Raw genomic sequence first — 22,612 nt, 5'->3', positions numbered from 1 at the left:
CTGGCTCTCCTGATGCTCTGTGGTTCCCCCTCCCCCCGCGTTTGTGGGATTTGACACTTGTTTATGTCAGGAAAGCAGACGCAGTTGCAAGGAGGTTCTGCTTTTGAGCATGGGAAGCTGCCGAAATGAGGAAATATACAGAACCTCCTCCCAGACTCTCTTATCACCAAACCCCACTTGGGCACCTGCCCCCACCCCCACTATGTCCTCTTGGCTTCTCTAGGGCTGGGAACAATCCCACACCTGTTCATTTCAACCCTAGGGCCCCATTAGCTACATATAGATACCAGTTTACCTGGTGCTAACCCAGCAGGGGCCTTTTCTCCCCCTCCTAGCCCAGGGAGCGTGGCTTAAGGGCAGTAGTGGAAAAACCTGTGGGCCTGAACATTTAGCTTCAAGCATAAAGGCTTCTGCTGCTAGAGCAGGGGCAGGCAAACTTTTTGGCCTGAGGGCCACAGCAGGGTTCTGAAACATATGGAGGGCCAGGTAGGGAAGCCTGCCCCCCTCAGAATCCTGACCCATCCAATCCCCTCTGCTCCTTTGCCCCCTCCTGGGATCCCTGTCCCCTGATGGGGCTCCCTAGGACTCCCACGTCTAGCCAACCACCCCCTGGGATCCTCTGCCCCTTATCCAACCCCTCTGCCCCCATAGCATGCTGCTCAGAGCACCAGGACTGGCAGCTGTGCCACCTGGCCAGAGCCTGGCAGGAGCTCACAGCCCCTCCACCCAGAGCACTGGTGGCAGGGTGAGCTGAGGCTGCAGGGGAGGGGGCTGGCCTCCCCAGCTGGGAGCTCAAGGACTGGTCAGGATGGTCCTATGGGCCCGATGTGGGCCACGGGCTGTAATTTGCCCACCTCTGTGCTTGAGTCACCAGGGCTGGGTTCAGTCCCTGCACCTGTGCTTAGGGGAAGGGGTGGTCACTGCAGGCACAAGAGATGTGGAGTAACCCCAGACTCCCTCCTCCGAAAGGACAGCCGGTGAGAGCACAGGGCAGGGGCCTGGAGAGAGGCAGGCTGGTTGCCTCGTACACATGGGGTGTAAGAGTGTGAGCGGCTGATTCTCAAGTGTGACTCCCCCCACACACACCTCCTTGCGACCACTGACAAACAGCTACTTAGTGAGAAGGGGAGCGAGTGTTCCTCTTCCCCACACACACACGCTTCGCCCTGACTGAGTTTTTGTGTGTGAAAACATTGGCTGCAGTTAGTAGTGTAGGGGAGAGAGAGGCTTGACCTGCTCCACACCTGGGCCAAATGCAAATTTCCCCCAGCCTGTCTGTATTTTGCCCCGGTCATTGTATCTTCCCAGCCCCGGTGCCTGCGAGGAAACTCTTTGTCAGTGGCAGCGCACAATAAAACATCACGCAAGAGCTGAGCTGGCTGCTGCCCCAGCCCTTTATTCCTCTCTGTATTCACTCAGCGAAGTGGGGGAGGCAGTTCCTCGTCTGCGGGGGGGGATTATTTGAGAGCCCCGAGGGTGCTGGAGGAGATAAAGAGGGAGAGGCTCCCTAGGTTTATTCTGGCTCTCAGTAGCTGTGAAGCACCCGGTTCACAGTGGGGTTTTACTGGCTTGGTGCTCTTGATCCCGGCTGGGAGGAGGGATTACGCCTGCTGCTTTCCTTCTGGTGCTGAAGAGCCCTGCTCCAATTACGCCCCCCACAGTTGGCCATGAGTTTCCCCTGGCTCGGCTCTGCCCTACAGTGCTCCCCGTTAAATGAGAGAAGCCCCTAAAAGCAGGGCTTTGGCACTCTGTAGCCTGGCCCTTCCTGCTAGTCACTGACCTCAGAGCTCTTCTGCTGGGCGTGGACAGCAGCTCCTGCTCTCTGGGTGCTGGGGGTCGCTGACGGACGCACTGCAGGGGGCAGAGAAGCAGCAGGCTCGGGGCAGGGGCTTAGCGCTGCAAGGGGAGGGCAGGGTAGGGCTACTAAAGCAGGGAGGCCTCGGGCTGGGACAGGCCCCAGAATGGAGCCAGGGCCGCACCCTGTTCCTCCAGTGACAAGTGGGGGCACCTGGCAGCCTGTTTGGCAGCGGGTAGCCGAGTGAGATTCCGCCGAGCAGCAGGCCCTCTGCCTGCGCCTTCCCTTCCAGGAGAGGCCCAGTCAAGCTCCGGGTGGCTGCCGTAGCGTGGCATCTGGGGGCCCATGCCGTTGGTGGCTGGCCATCCATGATGCCTCAGTCCTCGTTGTACCTGGGGTTGATGACCGTGGTGGTGGCGCTCTGGTACAGCGGGTTGTTGACCTGTGAGGGCAGAGAGGTTGCTGGAATCAAAGGGGAGTCAGGAGTGGGGTGGCCTCAGGGAACCGGGGGTCTGTTCCCGCTGACCTAGGACAAGTAGCTGCCCTGCTTTGCATCTGGGGCTGATGAGCCGGATCCACCTGGGGGCCTGGCCCGGAGAGGAGGAGACTGGGCCAGGTGCTGGAGCGTCCTCACCCACTGGGGCACGTGACACAGGGCATACGGGCTGCAGCCCATGGGGAAGGAGGTAGGGAGCCATCGGGCCCGGGGAACCCGTCCAGTTCAGCCTGGGGGCTGGGACTGGATGGCCGTGGCGTGAGGGAGCTCGCAGGCTCCCATCTGGTCCCAGGCCTCAGGCCACTTCCTCTGACAGGCCCTGTAACAGTAACTGGCAGTGGCCAAGGGCTGAACGGGCCAGGCAAGGGGGAAGGCCTGAGCTGGGAGGGAAGGGGCCGCCGACAGCAAGGGTGGGGCCCTGACCTCATTCCCCCTGGCCTGCTCCCGCTCCTTCTCGAAGCTCATGTACTCCCGCCGGTCCAGGACCTCCACGGAGACGCGGTAGGCGATGATGATCAGCAGCCCGATGACCACGATGCCCGAGACCAAACCCAGCACGATCATGGCGGTCTGGTCAGCAACAGCTGCAGGGAGGGGAGGAAGAGCGCCGGCCTGAGTGAAGCCTGCAGCCGCGCCGCACCCCCGCCACCCCCCCCCGCCCCGGCAGCCCGCACAGCTGCATCCCGCCTCCCTGTTTTCGCTGTACCCCCACCGACTGCTTGGTCTCCCCCTTTCTGGCCCACACTGGGCTCTCCCTGCTGCTCACCCTTCCTGGGGCATAGTGCCCCAGCCCCTAGCCTGCCCCATGTCACCCCCTCTACCCAAGCCCCCACCCAACCCCGACTGGTGCTCATCGTCCCTGGCTCCCCCTGGCCAAGCACGCACCGTCCTTGGCTTTCACCGTGAGGCGAACTGTGCCCCCGTCTGTGCCCTCGATCAGGAAGAGCAGGATCCGCCCGTCCTCCGTCTTCTCCTTGCACCACTGCTCGCTCACAGCGGGTTCGGGCAGCACCGTGGCCGTGGTGTGGTTGCAGGCGGTGCTGCAGTTCTGGCTCAGCGGGCCCGTCCCGAAGGCCTTGCAGTCTGCGCAGTCCCTGCAGGGCTCCCAGAGAGACAGCTGCAGTCAGCTGGCCCCTCCAGGGTCCCCCCTGCCTGCATTGCCCTGTCCACCATCCCCAGCCGGCCCCTCCCACTGTCCGTCCCGTTCCCCCCCCCCCACACAAATACACTGTCCTGAGCCACCCCCTCTGCCCCCAGCCCCTGCCACCACTCGCTGCCCCCGCCCCCGCCAGCCTGACCCACCCCACCCGGCCCTCTCCCCTGGCCTTAGGGCACTGACAGGCTGCCACCCTGGGCACTTGGGGTGGGCGGTGCTGAGTTTCCGTCCTGACCTCTGCCCTTTGCCCGCTTCTCACCGGTGCTCCTCGCAGGGTGTCTGGCAGGCCGGGCACCGGCTGCAGAGCCGGCCGAAGTAGCCCGTCTGGCACTCGCACTTGTTGCAGAGGCAGCGTCCGTGCCCGCTGCACTCCACGCCGTCCTGCAGGCACGTGCTGGTGTCCAGGCTGCAGTCGCACGCGCTGCCCGCGTAGCCCTGGTCGCACAGGCAACTCCCACATTGGCACCGACCCCGGCCTGCGGGGAGGGACAGGGGCAGGGTGCCGTCAGCCTGGGCGAGCACCCGCTCCGGTCTGGGAGCCAACCCGGCCCCTCTCTCTATTCCTCCTTCGCCTTGCGCAAAACCCACCAGCCACCCTCCCCCCCTCCATTCTCCCACCGGGCGAGGCAGCAGCTGCCCAGGGCCTGCCCAGCCCATCGGAGCTCTGGCCTCCCCAAGCCCGGCAGCCCCGGCAACCAGGCCCCCCGCCCGGCCCCGCTGCCCTCACCTGCACAGAGCTGCCCGTCGCGCCGCTCGCAGCTGGTGTCGTCGCACTCGCAGTGCTGCCCTCGCACGTTGCTGTTGCACTGGCACTGCCCGCACACGCATTGCCCCTTCCCGTTGCACAGGAGGCCCGTGCCGTTCCGGCCCCGGCACCCCTCCTGCAGGTACGCGGCGTCCGCCAGCCTGCACTCACACAGCGGGCCCACGCGGTCAGGGCTGCAGCTGCAAGGCAGTGGGGGAGGCGGGCCAGAGGCGGTCAGGGGAACACGTCGGGGGGGCTTCTTACCCCCCCTCCAAGCCACTGGGCCAAGAGGCCTGCAGCCCCACCAACACACACGCACAGCCTAGCTGCCCCCTCCTACCCCCCCCTCTTCTTACCCCCCCTCCAAGCCACTGGGCCAAGAGGCCTGCAGCCCCACCAACACACACGCACAGCCTAGCTGCCCCCTCCTACCCCCCCCTCTTCTTACCCCCCCTCCAAGCCACTGGGCCAAGAGGCCTGCAGCCCCACCAACACACACGCACAGCCTAGCTGCCCCCTCCTAGCCCCCCACTCTTCTGGGCTGCCCCCAGTGCCCCTCCCCGCTCAGCAGGGATGCCCCCCGACTCCCTGCAGCCCAGGCCACGACCAGCCCCACACCAGGCCAGACTCCCAACCCCATCCTGCTGAGCAGTCTGTTCCCCCTGCCCCAATCTGCACCCCCCCACCCCCCACCTCCCCAGCGTCTGGGCAGGGCTTTACCTGCAGACTCCGCAGGTGAGGGTGCCGTGGCCCCCGCTGCAGTGGGTGGCGTGGGGCTCCGGCTGGCTGCAGGGGCACTCACACAGTGTCTGCAGCTCCGCGTGCACCTCCTCGGGGAAGCCCAGCACCCGCAGCGCGAAGGTGTGCGGACCCTCCAGGCAGGTGTCGGCCTGCACCGTCACCGTGAAATTCACCTGGGGGAGACGGGCATGTGGGGGAGGGGTAAACACCCCCCCCCCGGCCACGAGGCCTAGAGTAGACACCCCCCCCACATGCCCCACTGAGCTGGCCTGTCCCCGCCCCCAGCCCTCCTCCCCCCACTGAGCCAGCCTGCCGCCCTCTCCCCCGCCCAGCCAGCCTGCCCCTCCCCTCACCGGGCTCCCCTCCCCCCACTGAGCTAGCCTGCCCCCTCCCCTCACCAGGTCCCCAGCTTCCCACCCCAGGAGCGAGCCTGCCCCCTCTCCTCAGCGGGCCCCCAGCTTCCCCCCACCCCCGAGCGAGCCTGCCCCCTCCCCTCACCTGTCTCCCCTAGCCCCCCTCCCCCCACTGAGCTGGCCTGTCCTCTCTCCCCACTGGGACAAGCTACCCAGCCCCCCCTCCCCCTCAGTGGGTCAGGCTGTCCTAACACTGCCCAGGACAACCCCAGCCTCCAAGCCTGGTGGCCCAACTGAGGGACTGGGCTGGGTTGCCCTCCCCCACCCCAGGGTGTCAGAGACGGGGAGAGGAGCCAGGCCATAGGGGCAGCTCAGCCTGGGGTCCCCAGAGCCCAGCAGGGCTCGGTGTGGGGTGAAGGGGGGGGCTCACCATCTGGTTGATGCGAACGCCAGAGCAGACCCCACTGTGGCCCCCGAGGGAGCGGGTGGCATCCTCGCAGTGCGACTCGTAGGCCACGCTCACGCCGGGCGGGAGCTGGAAGTGCTCCAGGTTCACCGTGGACGACAGGCTCTGGCGGGAGAGGGGCACAGGGAGCCGTCCAGGAGCTGCGGGAGCAGGGGGGTCCTCAGGCTGCAGGGACCCTCCTTGGCTCACCCACCCTGCCTGCCCCACCAGCTTCCAGCCAGCTCCACGCCCACCCCAGCTCCTACCACCCACCCAGCCCCTCCAAGTCCCCAGCCAGCTGGCTGGGTAGTCAGCCCCTCTACCCGCCCCACTGGTTCCCAGGCCCCACTGCTCTGACCACTAGGCAACACCCCCACCCAGCCCCTCCACCTCCCCCACTAATGCCAAGGAGACCCTGCATGGGGTGCCCAGGCCAGAGGGCGCCCTGCAGGTATATGCTGGGTGCTGGGGCCAGGGGGGGCCTTCAAGGATCCCTCAAAACCCTCAGCCCCACCCCCATTACATGCCATCATCCCCTCCCCCTGAGCTGCCCCTCCCTCTCACATTGTAGGCGTCAGAGATGAGCTGCACCACGTTGCTGGAATCCTCCTTCAGCTCCCCCACCACCGACTTGGGGATCAGCCTGCTCAGCTCCTGGAGCGGGGTAGAGGCCGGGTGAGAGAGTGAGCCCCCCCCTCCGCCTCCCCCAGCTCCGCCCCCGGCCCACCCCCGCCCTCACCTGGTACACGGGCAGCGTGGAGCCAGTGACAGCAAAGATGGGCTGGATGTTAGAGGCTGAGAGCACCTGGGCCAAGTGCCCGACCGAGGGGTAATCCTGCAACGAGAGGCAGCGCCCACCTGTCACCGCACAGCACTGCCAGCCCAGGGTGGCATCCAAGCAGGAGTCGAACCCAGGAGTCCGGGCTCTGACCCCTCCCAGCACAGGAACGGAACCCAGGGTCGGCAGGGCCTGAGGAATTAGCTGGCGCACTCAGAACCCATCGCGATTAACTCAGAGAGGTCATGGAGGCCGAGTGAGATACCTGGAGAAGGGCACACATAGCGCTGGGCTTTGAACAGGGCAACAAAGGCCCCGGGGAATTCCAGCCCAGCCAGCCTAACTTCAACCCCTGGAAAGCTGCTGGACTCAATTATTAAACAAGCGCTCTGTAAGCAGCTAGGGCAGGGGTGGGCAAACTTTTTGGCCCGAGGGCTACATCGACGTTGAGAAACAGTATGGAGGGCTGGATAGAGAAGACTGTGCCTCCCCAAACAGCCTGGCCCCCGCCCCCAGACTGCCCCCCTCAGAACCCCCCGACCCATCCAACCCCCCCTGCTCCCTGTCCCCTGACTGCCCCAACCCCTATCCATGCCCCCACCCGCTCACAGCCCACCCCCGGGATTCCCACGCCTATCCAATGCGGCCTGTTCCCCATCCCCTGCCTGCCCACTCCAGAACCTCCGCCCCATCCAACCGCCCCCTGCTCCCCGCCCGGGACCCTCTGCCCCTTATCCAACCCCCCACCCCCTTACCATGCTGCTCAGAGCAGCAGGAGCTCGCAGCCCCACCGCCCAGCCGGAGCCAGCCACGCCGCCCGCATTGCCCAGCAGGAGCGGCGGGCCAGAGTGCTGGTGGCACGGCAAGCTAAGGCTGCGGGGAAGGGGGACAGCGAGGGAGGGGCTGGGAGCTAGCCTCCCCAGCCGGGAGCTCAGGGGCCAGGCAGGACGGTCCCGCGGGCCGCAGTTTGCCCACCTCTGACTAGGGGATAAGGAATAGCCAGCACGGGTCTATCAAGAACAAATCCACCTCATTTCCTCCTTTGACAGAGCTGCTGGTCTAGCGGATGGGGGAAGCTGTCAAAGCGCCGTAGCTTGGTTTTCATACGGCTTCTCACACAGTCTCACATGCAAACTAGGGAGCTGGCGGTCTCCGTGAAATTACGATAAGGTGGGTGCACAAGCGGTTGAAAGCCCGTCCTCAAACAGAAGCTATGGAGGGTTCGCTCTCAAACAGGGAGGGCAGAGCTGGGGGCCGGGCGGGGGCAGTCCTGCAGGGGTAAGTCCTGGGTCCAGTATTACTCAATATTTTCACTAGTGCCTTGGCTAATGGAGTGGAGTAGCGGCATGTAACATTTGCAGATGACACCAAGCTGGGAGGGGTTGCAATAGGATGACCAGATGTCCTGATTTTATAGGGACAGTCCCGATTTGGGGTTTTTTTCTTATATAGGCACCTATTGCCCCCCACCCCCAACCCGATTTCTTACACTTGCTATGTGGTCACCCTAGGTTGCAAGCACTTTGGAGGACAGGATTAGAATTCAAAATGACGCGGACACATGGGAGACCGGGTCTGAAATCAACAAGCTAAAATTCAGTAAAGACAAGTGCAAAGTACTTTGCTTAGGAAGGAAAAATCAAACGCATGACTGCAGCCGGGTTGGGGAGTCAGTGCTGAAAAAGAATGTGGTGGTTAGCAGGGATCACGAACTGAATATGAGTCAGCTGCGAAAAAGGCTAAGGTCATTCCGGGCGTAGTAAGAGGCAGCCTAGATTCCACTGCTGAAACCACAAGACGACACTCCCTTCCCAGACCCAGGCATAGAACCCTGGCATCCGGGCAGCCGTTCCTGGACTCCGGCTGCACCCCTCGCTTTTACAGGGCATGCTCACTGCCCCCGTCCTCGTCCCAGCCTCCCCCAGCTGGGTGCAGGGTGCTGCAGGGACCGGCCCCATTAACCCCCGAGGGGCACCGAACGGGGTGGGGGGGGAACCTACGTAGATGTGGCTCTTGCTGTAGAGTCCGTCAGTGTCGAGGTGGCACTGGTTGTCATTCGGGAGGTAGATGCCACCCAGCTTGCCATCCCCTGCTGTGTGGAAGACGTCATCTGACGTGAAGACCAGCAAGCGCGTCACGTTCCGCCAGCCAATCTGCTTCTGGTGGGGCGGGGGTGGGGGGTGAGCAGGTACAATGGCCACCCCCTGGTGCCTCCAGCCTGCGCACCCCCTACATCGACCCAGACCCGGGGGCACATGCGTGCACTTTTGTTCACACGCCTTGCAGCAGTGCACACCCTTGTGCCCACACACGGACGTGTGAGCCCGTGCCCTCCCCCGGCTATGCACACACTCCTACGTGCACAGGTGCCCTTGTGCTCATATAACCCGTGCGTGCGCCCCCCCCCACGTGCACAGTCACACCCTTCGAGCACACACAGAGCCAACCGCACCCAGCCACGCGCACACCAACACTAATACACACCCTGGCATCCACGCACACGTACCCACCCGCGTGTGTGCGTGCGCACCCAGACACACACACACACTCCCTGGCAGCGATGTGCATGCACACACCCATTTGCACACTTGCGCACTCACACAGCCGTGCACATATAACCCGTGCGTGCGCCCCCCCCCCCTGCACAGTCACACCCTTCGAGCACACACAGAGCCAACCGCACCCAGCCACGCGCACACCAACACTAATACACACCCTGGCATCCACGCACACGTACCCACCCGCGTGTGTGCGTGCGCACCCAGACACACACACACACTCCCTGGCAGCGATGTGCATGCACACACCCATTTGCACACTTGCGCACTCACACAGCCGTGCACATATAACCCGTGCGTGCGCCCCCCCCCCCTGCACAGTCACACCCTTCGAGCACACACAGAGCCAACCGCACCCAGCCACGCGCACACCAACACTAATACACACCCTGGCATCCACGCACACGTACCCACCCGCGTGTGTGCGTGCACACCCAGACACACACACACACTCCCTGGCAGCGATGTGCATGCACACACCCATTTGCACACTTGCGCACTCACACAGCCGTGCACATACTGGGAGCCAACGAAAAGGCAGGGAATGCCCAACAGCCGGACTCCCGCGCCCCCACGCCACCCGGAGCCCGTGGCTACTGCCCCCCGGCGGCTCACCTCACACACGGCCACCTGCATGATGGCATCGAAGCCGCCCTCGGGCGAGTCCAGGTTGCCCGAGATGCGCTGCCGGCTCACGCGGCTCTCGAACTCGCTGGCGTTGTCGGTGAGCGGCAGCACGTGGCGGAAGCCGACGGGCGAGTCACACTGCTCATAGCGGTCGGGGCAGGGGTTCCGCAGCTTGGCAGGCACCGTGCTGACGTAGGGCAGGACCGTCTTGTCCACGAAGGAGCCAAAGCCTGGCGGGGCAGAGGCGGTGCCGGGTTCAGATGCTGGCCCCACAGTCGCCACAGGGGGACCCCACCTGTGCCGGATGGACCCCAGTCCTCCTCCCTCCCCTGAAGCCCTCCTCCTCCTCCCCTCCTAGGGTGAGGTATGGAACCCAGGAGTCCGGGCTCCCAGCCCCTACCTGCTCTAATCACTAGACTCCCCTCTCAGAACCAGGAAGGGTATGTATGTATGTAGGAGTCTGGGTTCCCAGCCCCCTCCGCTCTAACCATTAGACCCACCATCCCCCGCCCTGTATCATCTGCCCTGACTTCTCCCACAGCTGCCCTCCAGCCCCATGGAGCTCTGACTATGGGGCCAGGGAGGGGGCCAGGTTCCCACAGCTCATGGCTCCATCTGTGCTTCATGGTGGGGGAGCAAAGCGTGAGGAAGGGGTGGGGGGGCACCACCCCACAGGGGGTGGGGGAGGCAGAGTCTGAGGAGAGCAGGGTGACATCACCCCATGGTGGAAGCAGAGCATGAGGAGAGTGGGGGGGCATCACCCCATGGGGGTGGGGGTGGAGCACGAGCAGAGTGGGCAGTGGGGGCATCGCCCCTCGAGGAATTGGGGGGGTGGAGCATGAGGAGAATGGGGGCGCATCACCCCATGGGGGCCTGGGGAGTGGAGCACGAGGAGAACAGGGGGGCATCGCCCCACTGTGGGGTGCTGCCTCATACCAATCTTCACTGACTTGGTGACGTTCCTGAGAGCGGCCAGCAGGTCATTGCCGAGCTTCTTGATGTTCTCCAGGTCGTCCTTCATGGAGTAGGACAGGTCCATGAGGTAGTAGACGTCCACGGGGTAGCCCTCGGCCCGCTTGAACCGCACCGAGAAGCTATGCTGCTCTCCTGGGAAGGGCAGGGGGGGAAGCCAAGGACCCAGCTCAGCAGGGAATCACGCTGCAAGGCCAGGGGCTTGTGGGGAGACCCTTCATCCACCCTCCATCCATCCCCCACTCCTTCATCCCCCCATCCTCCTACCTCCCACCCCCTACCCATCCCCTCACCTATCCATCCCCCACCAGCCATCCACCTACCTACCACCTCCTCCTCATCCATCCACCTACCCATCCACCCCTCCATCCATCCCCCCAACCCCTCCATCCTTCCACCTATCCATCTGCCCCACTCCTCCAACACTCTATCCACCAACCCAATCCTCCACCCATCCAGCCACCCCACACCTCTATCTACCCATAACCCCCTCCATCCATCCATCCCCATACATACCACTCTATCCAGCAATGTATACTCCATTCCCATCCACCAACCCGTCTACCCACCCACCTCTCTGGTCACCCACCCAGCCCCCTTCATCCACCTACTCACTCATCCACCCACCCCCATACATACCCCTCTGTCTCCCCACCCAGCTCCATACATACCTGTCCATCCACCCCCACGATCTATCCATCCATCCCACATCCCTCTGTCTCATCACTATCTCCCCAGTGCTTGTATTTCTAGGCACACACCCCCTGTCTCTCAGAAGCACCTCGTGGCCTGGGTGCACAAACCCCTGGGACCCCAGCAAAGGGCTGGCAGGGACTGGTGACCGACATGGGCTGGCGAGCCAGGCATCAGCAGCCCCAGGCAGGGGATTTGGGAGGCCAGAGAAGACCCAGCTCCACAGCTGGGCCCCAGCACCGCTCTTCCCCCCAGCCTGGCATGGGGCCCAGTTCTAACCACAAGCCTCCCCCCTCCAGTGGGACCCACCGGGTCGGAGCCACAGGGCGATCTTTTGGGGTGCCAGCTGGGTCACCGTCTCCTGCTCGGCGCTGTCGCTCAGGGGCGCGTCCTCCAGGACTTGGTGCCGGCTCCGGGGCTCGACCACCTCCTTCAGGGCACAGCCGCGCTGGAGCAGCTCCCCCCGCGTGGCACAGCGCGTGGCATCCGACTCGCCCACCTTGGTGAAGTTCTGGAGCGGGGAGGGGGGGGTTCAGCCCACAAGCCTGAGCAGCCGGGAGGCACCTCCCCCCAATTCTGTTCCCCCCAACACGCTGCCCCCCCTGAGTGCCCCCGAGGTCTCTCCCCATTGACCAGCACCACCCAGGGCACCTGCTGGGCAAGCCCAGCTCCCTCGCCCACTCTGAGGCCCACTGGCAGAGCAGCGGGGGCACCCCACTACCGCTTTGCCCCAGAAGGGGGCACTCCCTGTGGTCCGTTCCAAGCCCCTAGGGATAGGGTGCTATCAGGAGACCCCCCACTGCTGGCTGCCCCCTTCCCCCCCACCCCGCGATGTGCGAGACGTGCTGCTGGTGGCGTTTATCTTATCTGTTTCTCACTGATGGTTTCCTGTTGCTGTAGGTGACAAACCACAGCATTAGCAGTGGGGGATGGGATGTCTGGGGGTTGGGGGGCTTTCACCATCGTGCCCCCCCAAGCCCTTTGCAGACGGCCCCCACTGACACAGCTGGACTGGATGCCCCCATTCTTCCATTCCCAACGCACATTCCTCGGCCCCGTGAGCTATGGGAGCGCTCCCTCGGCCAGCACTGGTAGTAGGTCTTTTATCCTCTCTGTTGCACTGACCCATCTCTCCAAGCAGTTACACTGGTGCACAGCCCAGCTGCATGGCTGGGAGGCATGGGCGTAGCGGGCAGGGGGCGTGACTGGGAGCTGTTCCTGCTGCCCCACACCAGGGCGGGACCACTGGGGTTTCACGCTGCCCCCTCTCAAGGCTGGCAAATATGTGCAGCACCCTGCAAGTGGAGCTGGCAGGCAAGGCGGGGGACATCTGGCACTGCTGGGGCAGTCCCCCATTCCCATCCTCGCCAGCAGCTCCTCCACTCAGCCCAGCCATGCCCGGAGGGGAGGGAAGGGCTTGGTCTGCTTGGCCCAGTGGCTGGTGCCCATGGTTGTCTGTGCCAGGAGGCAGAGGGTCCCCCAGGGATCTGTGCTCCACCACCCCCCACCCGCTGGCCAGACCCCATGGCACGAGCTCCCGAGAGGGCAAAGCCGCCGGTTTCTCTGCAGGACAGAGCGGCACCAAACCGAACCACCACAATAGGGCCTTGGGAGGCAGGACTCCTGGGCTCTTTTCCCAGTTCTGCCACCGTCACTGTGTGGGCCTCATCAAGTCACGCCCCCCCCTCTGTGCCTCAGTTTCCTCCCTCCCCCCACACACACTCTCCCCCCAGGCCCCTGTCTGTGCTGCACCTTGAGCCCCTCAGCCAGAAGGGGTGAGAGATGGGGACGGTGCTGTTAAGTTACACGACCCCCTCACGCTCGGAGATTCCCCCACCCCCCCGCCTCCCCAGGCTTCCTGCCCTGCTGGGTGGCAGGATGTGGTGAGCTGCTGTCACACGCCAGCTGGGACCCCCCCCGGCTGGGATAACGCATCAGAGAGGATTTCCGCATGGGGGGGTCCTACCCATCGCGCCTGGGGGGGCCGAGGCAGCTGGACACAGACTGCACGGCTCCCCGGCACTCGGGGTAATGCTCTGGCTGCATGGGAGGGGGGCGCCCAGAGAGGGGGATGTTGGGGATCCAGCTCCAGGCCCCCTGTACGAGCCCCAAAGCCCACAGCACTAACAGGTGCCTGCTCCAGATAGGGCCAGGGCCGGGCTAGCAGGGGGCTGCGGGTCGGGATTGAGGGGCACCGGCAGAGCTGGGGGTGGGGGAGAGCCGAGTCGGCCTGACTCACTGTGTTATTTTCACAAACACCAAGTTCGTGAGAAGCCAGAGGAAGAACAGGAAAAGGTCGAGGGTGAATCAGAGGCCGCGGCTAGGATGAGAAGTCACTTCTGTCTGACAGCCCGAGCCCAGGGCTGGGACAGCAGAGGGCGGCGGGGGGGGGGGGGGAATTGAGGGGCGCAGGCGTAGCTAGGTGTGGGGGGAGCCCAGGGCTGGGACAGCAGGGGCTGGCGGGTGGGGGGGGGGGAATTGAGGGGCGCAGGCCTAGCTAGGTGTGGGGGGAGCCCAGGGCTGGGACAGCAGGGGGCGGCGGGGGGGGGATTGAGGGGCGCAGGCGTAGCTAGGTGTGGGGGGAGCCCAGGGCTGGGACAGCAGGGGGCGGCGGGGGGGGGATTGAGGGGCGCCAGCGTAGCTAGGTGTGGGGTGAGCCCAGGGCTGGGACAGCAGCGGGCGGAGGGCGGGATTGAGGGGCACTGGCGTAGCTAGGTGTGGGGGGAGCCCAGGGCGGGGACAGCAGAGGGCGGCGGGGGGGGGGATTGAGGGGCACAGGCGTAGCTAGGTGTGGGGGGAGCCCAGGGCTGGGACAGCAGGGGGCGGCGGGGGGGGGATTGAGGGGCACCGGCGTAGCTAGGTGTGGGGGGAGCCCAGGGCTGGGACAGCAGGGGCTGGTGTGGGGGGGGATTGAGGGGCGCAGGCGTAGCTAGGTGTGGGGGGAGCCCAGGGCTGGAACAGCAGCGGGCGGAGGGCGGGATTGAGGGGCACTGGCGTAGCTAGGTGTGGGGGGAGCCCAGGGCGGGGACAGCAGAGGGCGGCGGGGGGGGGGGATTGAGGGGCACAGGCGTAGCTAGGTGTGGGGGGAGCCCAGGGCTGGGACAGCAGCGGGCTGAGGGCGGGATTGAGGGGCGCAGGCGTAGCTAGGTGTGGGGGGAGCCCAGGGCTGGGACAGCAGGGGGCGGCGGGGGGGGGATTGAGGGGCACCGGCGTAGCTAGGTGTGGGGGGAGCCCAGGGCTGGGACAGCAGGGGGCCGCGGGGGGGGATTGAGGGGCGCAGGCGTAGCTAGGTGTGGGGGGAGCCCAGGGCTGGGACAGCAGGGGGCCGCGGGGGGGGATTGAGGGGCGCAGGCGTAGCTAGGTGTGGGGCGAGCCCAGGGCTGGGACAGCAGCGGGCGGAGGGCGGGATTGAGGGGCACCGGCGTAGCTAGGTGTGGGGCGAGCCCAGGGCTGGGACAGCAGCGGGCGGGATTGAGGGGCACCGGCGTAGCTAGGTGTGGGGGGAGCCCAGGGCGGGGACAGCAGAGGGCTGTGGGTCAGGGCTGAGGGGCACTGGTGGAGCTGGGGGCTGTTCTCCAGGCTCAGGGGGTCGTGGCGTCCGGCTGCGGCAGACGAGTGGGGCTGGCAGCATCCTGGGGTCCCTGTTCTGGAGTTGGTGGACCTCAGGCCAAGGGGGAGTGGGTCTGGGGCTCAGAGAGGGGCTGGATGGGAGGGGAGAGGAGCCCCCCAGAGAGAAGGTACCGTGGGAGGAGAGCAGGAGACCCCGCCAACTGCAGCTCAGAACATCCCAGGGCCCCCAAGGGCAGCAGGATCCTTCCTGCCCTGGCCCAGCCCCTGGCCCCAGCTGGGCTCCCTGGGGGCCGTGGGGCTGCTCAATGAGCCGGCTCTGCTCTCAGCTGGGGGGGATCCCTTCGCGTGTGTTCCCTCCCCCCAGTGCCCATGGGCACTTACCAGCGCTTTGCACCAGGCGCAGCTGGGCTGGGAGCGGATGCAGTCGCGGCAGGAGGCGCGGGGCCAGCAGGAGCCTGCAGGGAACCGGGGATACCGTCCGAGTGACCCCGACCGCAACGTACAGCGCAGCCCGCAGCCCTCCCAACCATACAACCCCCCCCACTGGGGATACTCCCTCCCCACCGCACAGCCCCCCACTGCACAGCCTCCCAACCATACAACCCCCCCCCACTGGGGAGACCCCCCCTCCCCACCGCACAGCCCCCCACGACTGTACAGTCCCCCAACCATACAACCCTCACCTCCACTGTGTTGACCCTGTCCCCCACCACACAGCCCCCCACTGCGCATCCCCCACTGCTCAGAGCCCGTGACCTACAGCCCCCAGCCCGCCTCCCATCACTCCCATTCCCCAGACATGCATTGCCCTGCAGCCGGGCACTCAGGAGAGCAACCCTGCCATGGCAAAAGCCTTGACTAGGAGTGAGGCCAGGTTGGACTAGTGTCCTGGGCCGTGCTGGGGGACGGGGGGGGGAGCAGGGCAGGACTGGGGGAGGCAGGGCTGTGGGGGGCAGAGCTGAGGGGCAGGCTAGGGGGCAGCACAAAGCTGGCGGGGAGGCTTGGAGGACAGGGCTGGGCAGGTGAGCAGGGGACAGGCTGGGATACAAGGCAGGGCTGGGCAAGGATTGGGGGGCTACACTGGGCTACCCCGGGGGGGAGCGGGGCAATGGGTGGGTTCCACTCAGCCAGAGGCTTCTCCCTGACCTCACCGATGGGGCCCCAAAATGGACACAGGCCAGGGCTCCCCACACGCTGCCCCTGGATTGAGTGACACCCCCAGTCCCTTCCCCAGCACCCACAGGCGTCTCACCCGCTGCAGGGCCCAGACAAACCAGAGACAAGTCTCCTGCCGTGCCCCCCCCCCGCCATCTCACTGCCTCCAGCAACATGCTGCCCCATGCCCCCCACCCCGACACCCCCATCTCCTCTCCTTACCTGTTTCCAGCGCCTTCTCTTCCTGCCCCATCGCCAGCACCAGCAGGAGGCCCAGCCCCGCCGCCAGCCCGGTGCCCCTCATGGTCTGGCAGAGAGGGGAGATGGTTAGGGGTGGGGGGCAGCTGTCTGCCCGCCCTCCCCGCTGCAGGCAGAGGTGTCTCCTGCCCAGAGCCAGGCCTCCCTGCCATGGGGAAGTGAAAGTGCTGAGCGGGGGGCACGGCCTGGCCCCCCACCCTGGCCTGGGGAGTTTCACTTCTCCCCCCACCACACACACACACCGTCTGGATTCCTAGACCACTCCCTGGGGCCAGGCAGCTCCAGGATGGGGCCCAATCCATACAGGGGCTCAGCTCTGGGCAGCTCCCACAGGGAACAACAGGGAACCCCCCCTCCTCACACTGGGAATACTGGAGAACCTCTCCCCCCTGCCCCCTCTTCCCCCCCCACACCCCAGGAACGATGGAAAATCTCTCTCAACCCTGTATTGATGCAGATGGAGGGAGGGACACAGGATGCAGTGTGGTAAATGGCCTCCTCCCTACAGCACGCCCAGACACACACACATGTATCCAGGCCCCTCACACACCCGCCCTGCACACACACACTACACGTGCACCCAGGCCCCTCACACACCCGCCCTGCACACACACACACACACATTACATGTGCACCCAGGCCCCTCACACACCCGTCCTGCACACACACATTACATGTGCACCCAGGCCCCTCACACACCCGCCCTGCAGACACACACACACACATTACATGTGCACCCAGGCCCCTCACACACCCGCCCTGCACACACACACACACACATTACATGTGCACCCAGGCCCCTCACACACCTGCCCTGCACACACACATTACATGTGCACCCAGGCCCCTCACACACACCCCCTGTACACACCCAGAAACACACACACACACACACAAGCTACACGTGCACCCAGGCCCCCTCACTCACACACCCTTCACACACCAGGACAAAACAAACACTCACTCACACACACCCAGACACACACTCTACACGTGCACCCAGGCCTCTCGCCACACACCCTTCACACACACACTCTGGCGTCCCTGCATCAGTAGCCGTGGCGTTTGGCCTGGGAGGGAGCCGTCCCAGTGCAGACGGGGCCCAGGGGCTTTCACCTCCAGGGAGCTGGTTGGGGTCACCCCGGGGGGGCTGTGGGGAAAGGAGCTGACACACACAAACCCCACCGCTTCTGCTGCAGTGAGGACACTGGCTCAAACCCATGCCCCCGCCTGCCCAGCTACACACCGCCCTGGAGATTCCCGCACATGCCCTCTCCCCGTGCACTGTGTGACCACATCAGCCCAGGCCTCCCCCCGCGCCCCCGAGTTTTTGATGCTTCCTTTCTACCTAAGGGATATGAGCAGAGGCAGCCCAGAGCCGGGCCGCAGTCACAGCCCTGCCCAGAGCCTCCCCCTGCTCCCCCCACGCCAGGTGCCTGTCAGAGGCAGGAGCTGTGGTTAGCACAGGTTTCGCCCAACTTTCCCTCCACACGCGATCACGGCAGAGCGGAAGCAGGTGGTCAGAGCACATGACTAGACCCAGGACTCCTGGGTTCTGTTCCTAACTCCGCCGCTGACTCACCGGGCGTGGCCCTGCTCTGTGCCTCAGTTTCCCCCTCTAGCTGGTGGGGATTTGGAGCTAGACACGAATGAATCCAGCCTCCCACCCACTCCTAAGGACGCACAGGCGAGGAACAGGAAGGTGATTGATTTCGCAGATGCAGAATGCGTCCAAGGCCAAGCCGGGAATAGAACCCAGGAGTCCTGACACTCAGCCCTGCCCCCTGCTGCTCTAATCATCGGACACCACTCCCCTTGCAGAGCTGAGACTAGAACCCAGGAGTCCTGACACCCAGCCCCTCCCAGCTAGGAAATTGCATCTTATTGCAACTGCAACTGCTAGCAACTGGATCTTACAGATTCAGCGATTCCAAGGGCAGACGGGGCTGTTGCGATCCGCTAATCAGAGAACTGCCCCCAGCTCATTTTGAGAGCCGACCTCTTAAAAGAACATGCCCCAGCCTGGTTTTAAAAGGCAGCTTCCTTTGGCAGCGAGGTGGAGAGAAGCCTCCAGCCCTCAGCCCTCTCTGCGGCATGTCAGTACCGGACACACAGCTCAGCTCCCTCTCAGCCTTCTCTCCCATTCAGCCCCTCATCAAAAGGCTTCTTTGTCAGCCCCTGGATCTGTGTTTTGAACTCGCTCCACCCCCGGCAGCGTAGCGCCCGGCACTGGCCTCAGGATTCCAGTACAGCGCCGGGCGCAGAGGTGCGAGCGCGTCCCTACGTTTGCCTACCAGTCCCCTTCAACGCCTAGGGACCGCACTGACCCTTCCGGCCATGGTGTCATGCTGGGAGCTCACACTGGGGCGATTATCTACAATGGCCCCTAAATCCTTCTTGGGGGCACAGCATCCCCAGACAGAGCCCACGCTCTGGAGGCAGTCACCTGGGCGTCCACCTTGCCTGGCATTTGCCTGGGTTAAAGGGCATGGGGTTGCACTGTTCGCATTTAACCAGGCCATGACAGCAGCCCGTCGGGCCCAGGATTGACTCCCCCACCAGCCTTTGGTCCCCAGCAAAGCTCTTGCGGCACCATTTAGCTCATTGCTAGTTCCTCGGCTGCAGAGCAGCACTTCCCCTTTGCAACCAGCCGGCCCCTGGGGCTGGTTCTGTTCCCATGAGCACCAAACTTCTAGGAGGAGATGGAAGGGGAGTGGGGTCTAGTGGATAGAGCGGGGGTCTGGGAGTCAGGACTTCTGGGTTCCTTTCCCAGCTTGCAGAGGAGAGTGAGGTGTAGGGAGTTAGAGCTGGGAGTCAGGAGCCCTGGGTTCCATCCCTGGCTTTGGGGTGGAGTCCAATCGGTTAGAGCAGGGGGACCTGGGAGTCAGGACTCCTGGGTTCTCTTCTTAGCTCTGGGAGGGAGGTGGGGTCTAGAGAATTAGAGTGGGGCGGGAGCTGGAGAAGTCAGGACTCCCGGGTTCTTTTCCTAGCTCTGGGAGGGGAGTGGGGTGTAGGGAGTTAGCGCTGGGAGTCAGGACCCCTGGGTTCCATCCCTAGCTCTGGGAGGGGGTGGGGTCCAATCAGTTAGAGCGGGGGAGGGGCGGGAAGCTGGGAGCCAGGGCTCCCGTAAGTCTACAAATCGGAAATAACAAAAACTCAGTGACAAACAACATCCTCGATGCTCCAGCCCACAGCGTGACACAGAGGCCAGCAACGCCCTGGGAAAGGGCCCCTGGCTTTAGGGGAACGAATTTCCAACCCTGCTGAGAGCCCCTGGCCCAACCCACCAGGCACTGAACCGGGGACGACCAGAGCTAAAAGACAAGATGCTCCAGAGGGAGTGAAAGACCCAAAACTCACTGGTTAGAGGCTGCAACAACCCATCTGCGGCTCGGGCATGGGATGGGGGTCAGATATCCCACTCCCCAGTGGGGTACAACACCCAAACCGCACCCTAGGGCACGACACAAAGGTCTGTCTCCTGGCACAGCCCTCTGCCAGACGTCCACAGGAGCGTTCACCAACGTGGGACATTGCCCGAATTTTTCCATGAAAGAATAAAGGTTTGAATTGATTCCCCCTGGGCCTCAGGGCCGATCCACACACAGGCTTGGCAGCAAAAAGGGCAAATCCAAAGCAACTCTGCCATTTCGGGGTGTGAGTACTCCCCTTCGGAATCAGAGCAGCTAAAGCTGGTGGAGTGAAAGGCAGTTTGTTCCTGACCTCAGCTCAGGTCGGTTTGGGTACAAGTGTTCCCACCCAGACTAGCCTGGAAATAATGGAATTGCTTCAAATTTACACCAGACCAGCTTGAAATGAGCATCACAGCTTTCTGCTCCTGGGGCCGGGGGTCTCTGGGGTGTGAATTGGCTAGCCGGGACCCGAAGGCTGAGAAACCTCGAATTTAACAAAGAACGCTTTTCTCCACAGAGTTCATTGGGTGCTGGAGTTTCATAGGGGCGAAAAGACAGCTAAGGGTTTTAAACAAACTGAATACAAATCTCTCCCCCTCTCAGCATCTGCAGTCAGTGTCTGAGCCCATCTGTCCACCAGCTCCCTAGTCTTCCTTAGCGTTTCCCAGGGGAGAAAAAAATTGAACTTTCTAACACGCAAACAAACAGCAAGGCCAGTTCTGGCTTTCACAGACCCTTCCCCAGACCTTGCACATTCAACATCAAGAAGCTAAAAGCCCGTTGCTGGTCACCTTTTTATGGGCCTCAGAGCATGGCAGTGCCGGGGCAGGGGTGGGATCAAAGCCTTTGGATCACACAGGTTCTATATCCCCATTGCATGGGGATCTGTCTGCCCTGGGACCTCACAGCATCCTGCACCACACCCGGGTAAGACAGGGTTTGGTACAGCTGTGCGAACCCCGACAGTGAATGGACAGAGCATGGAGCTGGCTGGAGGCAGATCGGGCTCCTTGCCCACAGTGGGGAAATATCACCCCACCCCTGGGGCAAAGTGGAGAGGATTTAGCAGGCTCAGACTGAGGGGGAGCTGAGGCTGATTTTGGTCCAACGCTCTACAGCCCTGGCTCTAGCTCAGCCCCCGGGGATCGGGGGGATGCAGGGCTGGCTGGCGTGATGTCCCAGGCCTGTGCTGTGGAGTCAGGCTAGTCTATCTCAGTGGGCCTTGGAATCTACGGTGCAGCCTTCATCCCGTGGGATTCAGCTCCCAGACCCCAGGTGCAGCCACCCCAGCCCAGCTGCAGCCTCGCGACTTTCTGATGCCAGGTGCAACGGCCGACTCCCGTTGCAGAGCACAGAGCTGGGTGGAGACCCCTGCCCCATGGACAAGTGCTGTGTCTCATAACCCGAGAAGTGGGGGATGGCTCTGGCCTGGCCGGCAGAGACACACCCCTCTTCGGCCTGGGGTAGTGGGGGGCAGCGATCCCAGCTGTGTGTGCAAAGCAGCACAGATGGGGCCCTGGATACTAAGGAGATGAGTACATTACATAGAAAGAAAGAAAGAAAGAAAGAAAGAAAGAAAGAAAGAAAGAAAGAAAGAAATGGTGTATATTGGGATGGATTGATAGAGAAAGAAAGGTAGAAACAGATAGAAGATACAAAAAGAGAAAGCTAGATTCGTTCTCGGGAAGAAAGAGGCTGTGGATCGGGTGTTCACCTTTCATGCTCTCACAGTATAAGCGCAAGGGAACATTTAACAAGATGTAAAAGGAAGAATGTTTGCAAATGGGAGAATTTTATCAGTATGGGGCATATGCACCATGACACTGGGCGGGATGGAAAGTGCCGGGGTTCAGAACCCACCTTGTTCAGGGCAGGAGTAGCCACTACCTGAGGGGTCAGTGAGCAGTCCCGTTGGGAGAGTCTAGCCGCTGTGTCAGTTTCCCTACATTCCCCCTGAGCCAGGCTGTCAGATCTGGGCCACTGGACACAGATCAGTGTCACGCCACCCCCCACCCCGCTGCGGCCCCTGACCCGCCCAGCCCCGGACAGCTGTTTGGGTCAACACGCACAGCTCAGACCCCCCAGCACCCAGGCTGTTGGTTCCAGCAGTGGGATAGCAAACAAGGGCACTCACCGGCTTGAATGGAGCCCCCGGGAAAGGGGGTCCCAACGTCTCCTGGGGACCGGCCAGCCGTGGGGCGCTGTGTAGCTGCACTAGCCACAGTCCTTCCTCCTTCAAAGGCAGCTGTGCACTGGCTGCAATTTGCATGAATCTTTTGTGATAGGAAACCAAAGCCGTGCAGTGCAGTGGAAATGGTTGTGGGGGGGAGAGCAAGGGGGAGGGTGCCGTGGGGGCTGGGTGGGGAAGCACAGGGGGCTGGGGGAGAGAAGGAAAGAGCCGTGTGAAGATTGAAAGGAGATACAGGGGCGTTCCCAGGGCTGGGCCAGTGGGGGGGGGCTGTCGGGCAGGACTGAGGGGTGTCGGCAGGGCTGGGAGGGAAGCCCAGGGCTGGGCCAGTAGTCAGGACTGATGCCCATGGTCAGGCCGTGACACCCCGGGGGCCTGACCTCGCAGCCTCTGGGTTCAGAAGCGAAACCTTCTGTGGGGCACCAGTAAGGCAATAGCAGTCCATGAAACTCTTCTGTGGCCCAGCCACTAGAGGGGGACACTGAGCATGGGTCAGACATGTACAAGCGTCTGGGGGAGGGGGGGCTGTATGTATGCAGGAGGGGGCAGGCGTGACCGTGTCTGTAGCGGGCTGCACGTATGTGTAAGTGGGGCATGTGCATGGCCGTGGTGGGGGCTGTGAGCAGGACTGGGGGAGCAGGGAGGCTGTGGATGTGGGCAGAGCATGGA

General features: G+C 63.6%; 1 protein-coding gene across 1 annotated transcript; it reads right to left on the bottom strand.

Moving 5' to 3' along the window:
- Window positions 1-1,383: 1,383 nt before the first annotated feature.
- On the bottom strand, window positions 1,384-21,997 carry ITGB7 (integrin subunit beta 7). The gene is made up of 16 exons (XM_077838274.1): window positions 21,890-21,997; window positions 16,307-16,391; window positions 15,311-15,384; window positions 11,669-11,870; window positions 10,631-10,801; window positions 9,683-9,924; window positions 8,510-8,668; window positions 6,471-6,566; window positions 6,296-6,385; window positions 5,717-5,857; window positions 4,913-5,106; window positions 4,175-4,392; window positions 3,707-3,923; window positions 3,177-3,385; window positions 2,715-2,875; window positions 1,384-2,237 (listed from the first exon to the last, which is right to left on the bottom strand). Exons 2-16 carry the CDS (start codon window positions 16,386-16,388, stop codon window positions 2,172-2,174), a joined length of 2,322 nt encoding a protein of 773 aa, XP_077694400.1. The 5' UTR covers window positions 16,389-16,391; window positions 21,890-21,997; the 3' UTR covers window positions 1,384-2,171.
- Window positions 21,998-22,612: the final 615 nt, after the last annotated feature.

Source organism: Eretmochelys imbricata, chromosome 20, assembly GCF_965152235.1.
Source record: "Eretmochelys imbricata isolate rEreImb1 chromosome 20, rEreImb1.hap1, whole genome shotgun sequence".
Taxonomy (NCBI): domain Eukaryota; kingdom Metazoa; phylum Chordata; order Testudines; family Cheloniidae; genus Eretmochelys; species Eretmochelys imbricata.
The sequence above is the reverse complement of the archived record's forward strand: the minus strand, read 5'-3'. Positions and strand labels throughout refer to the sequence as shown.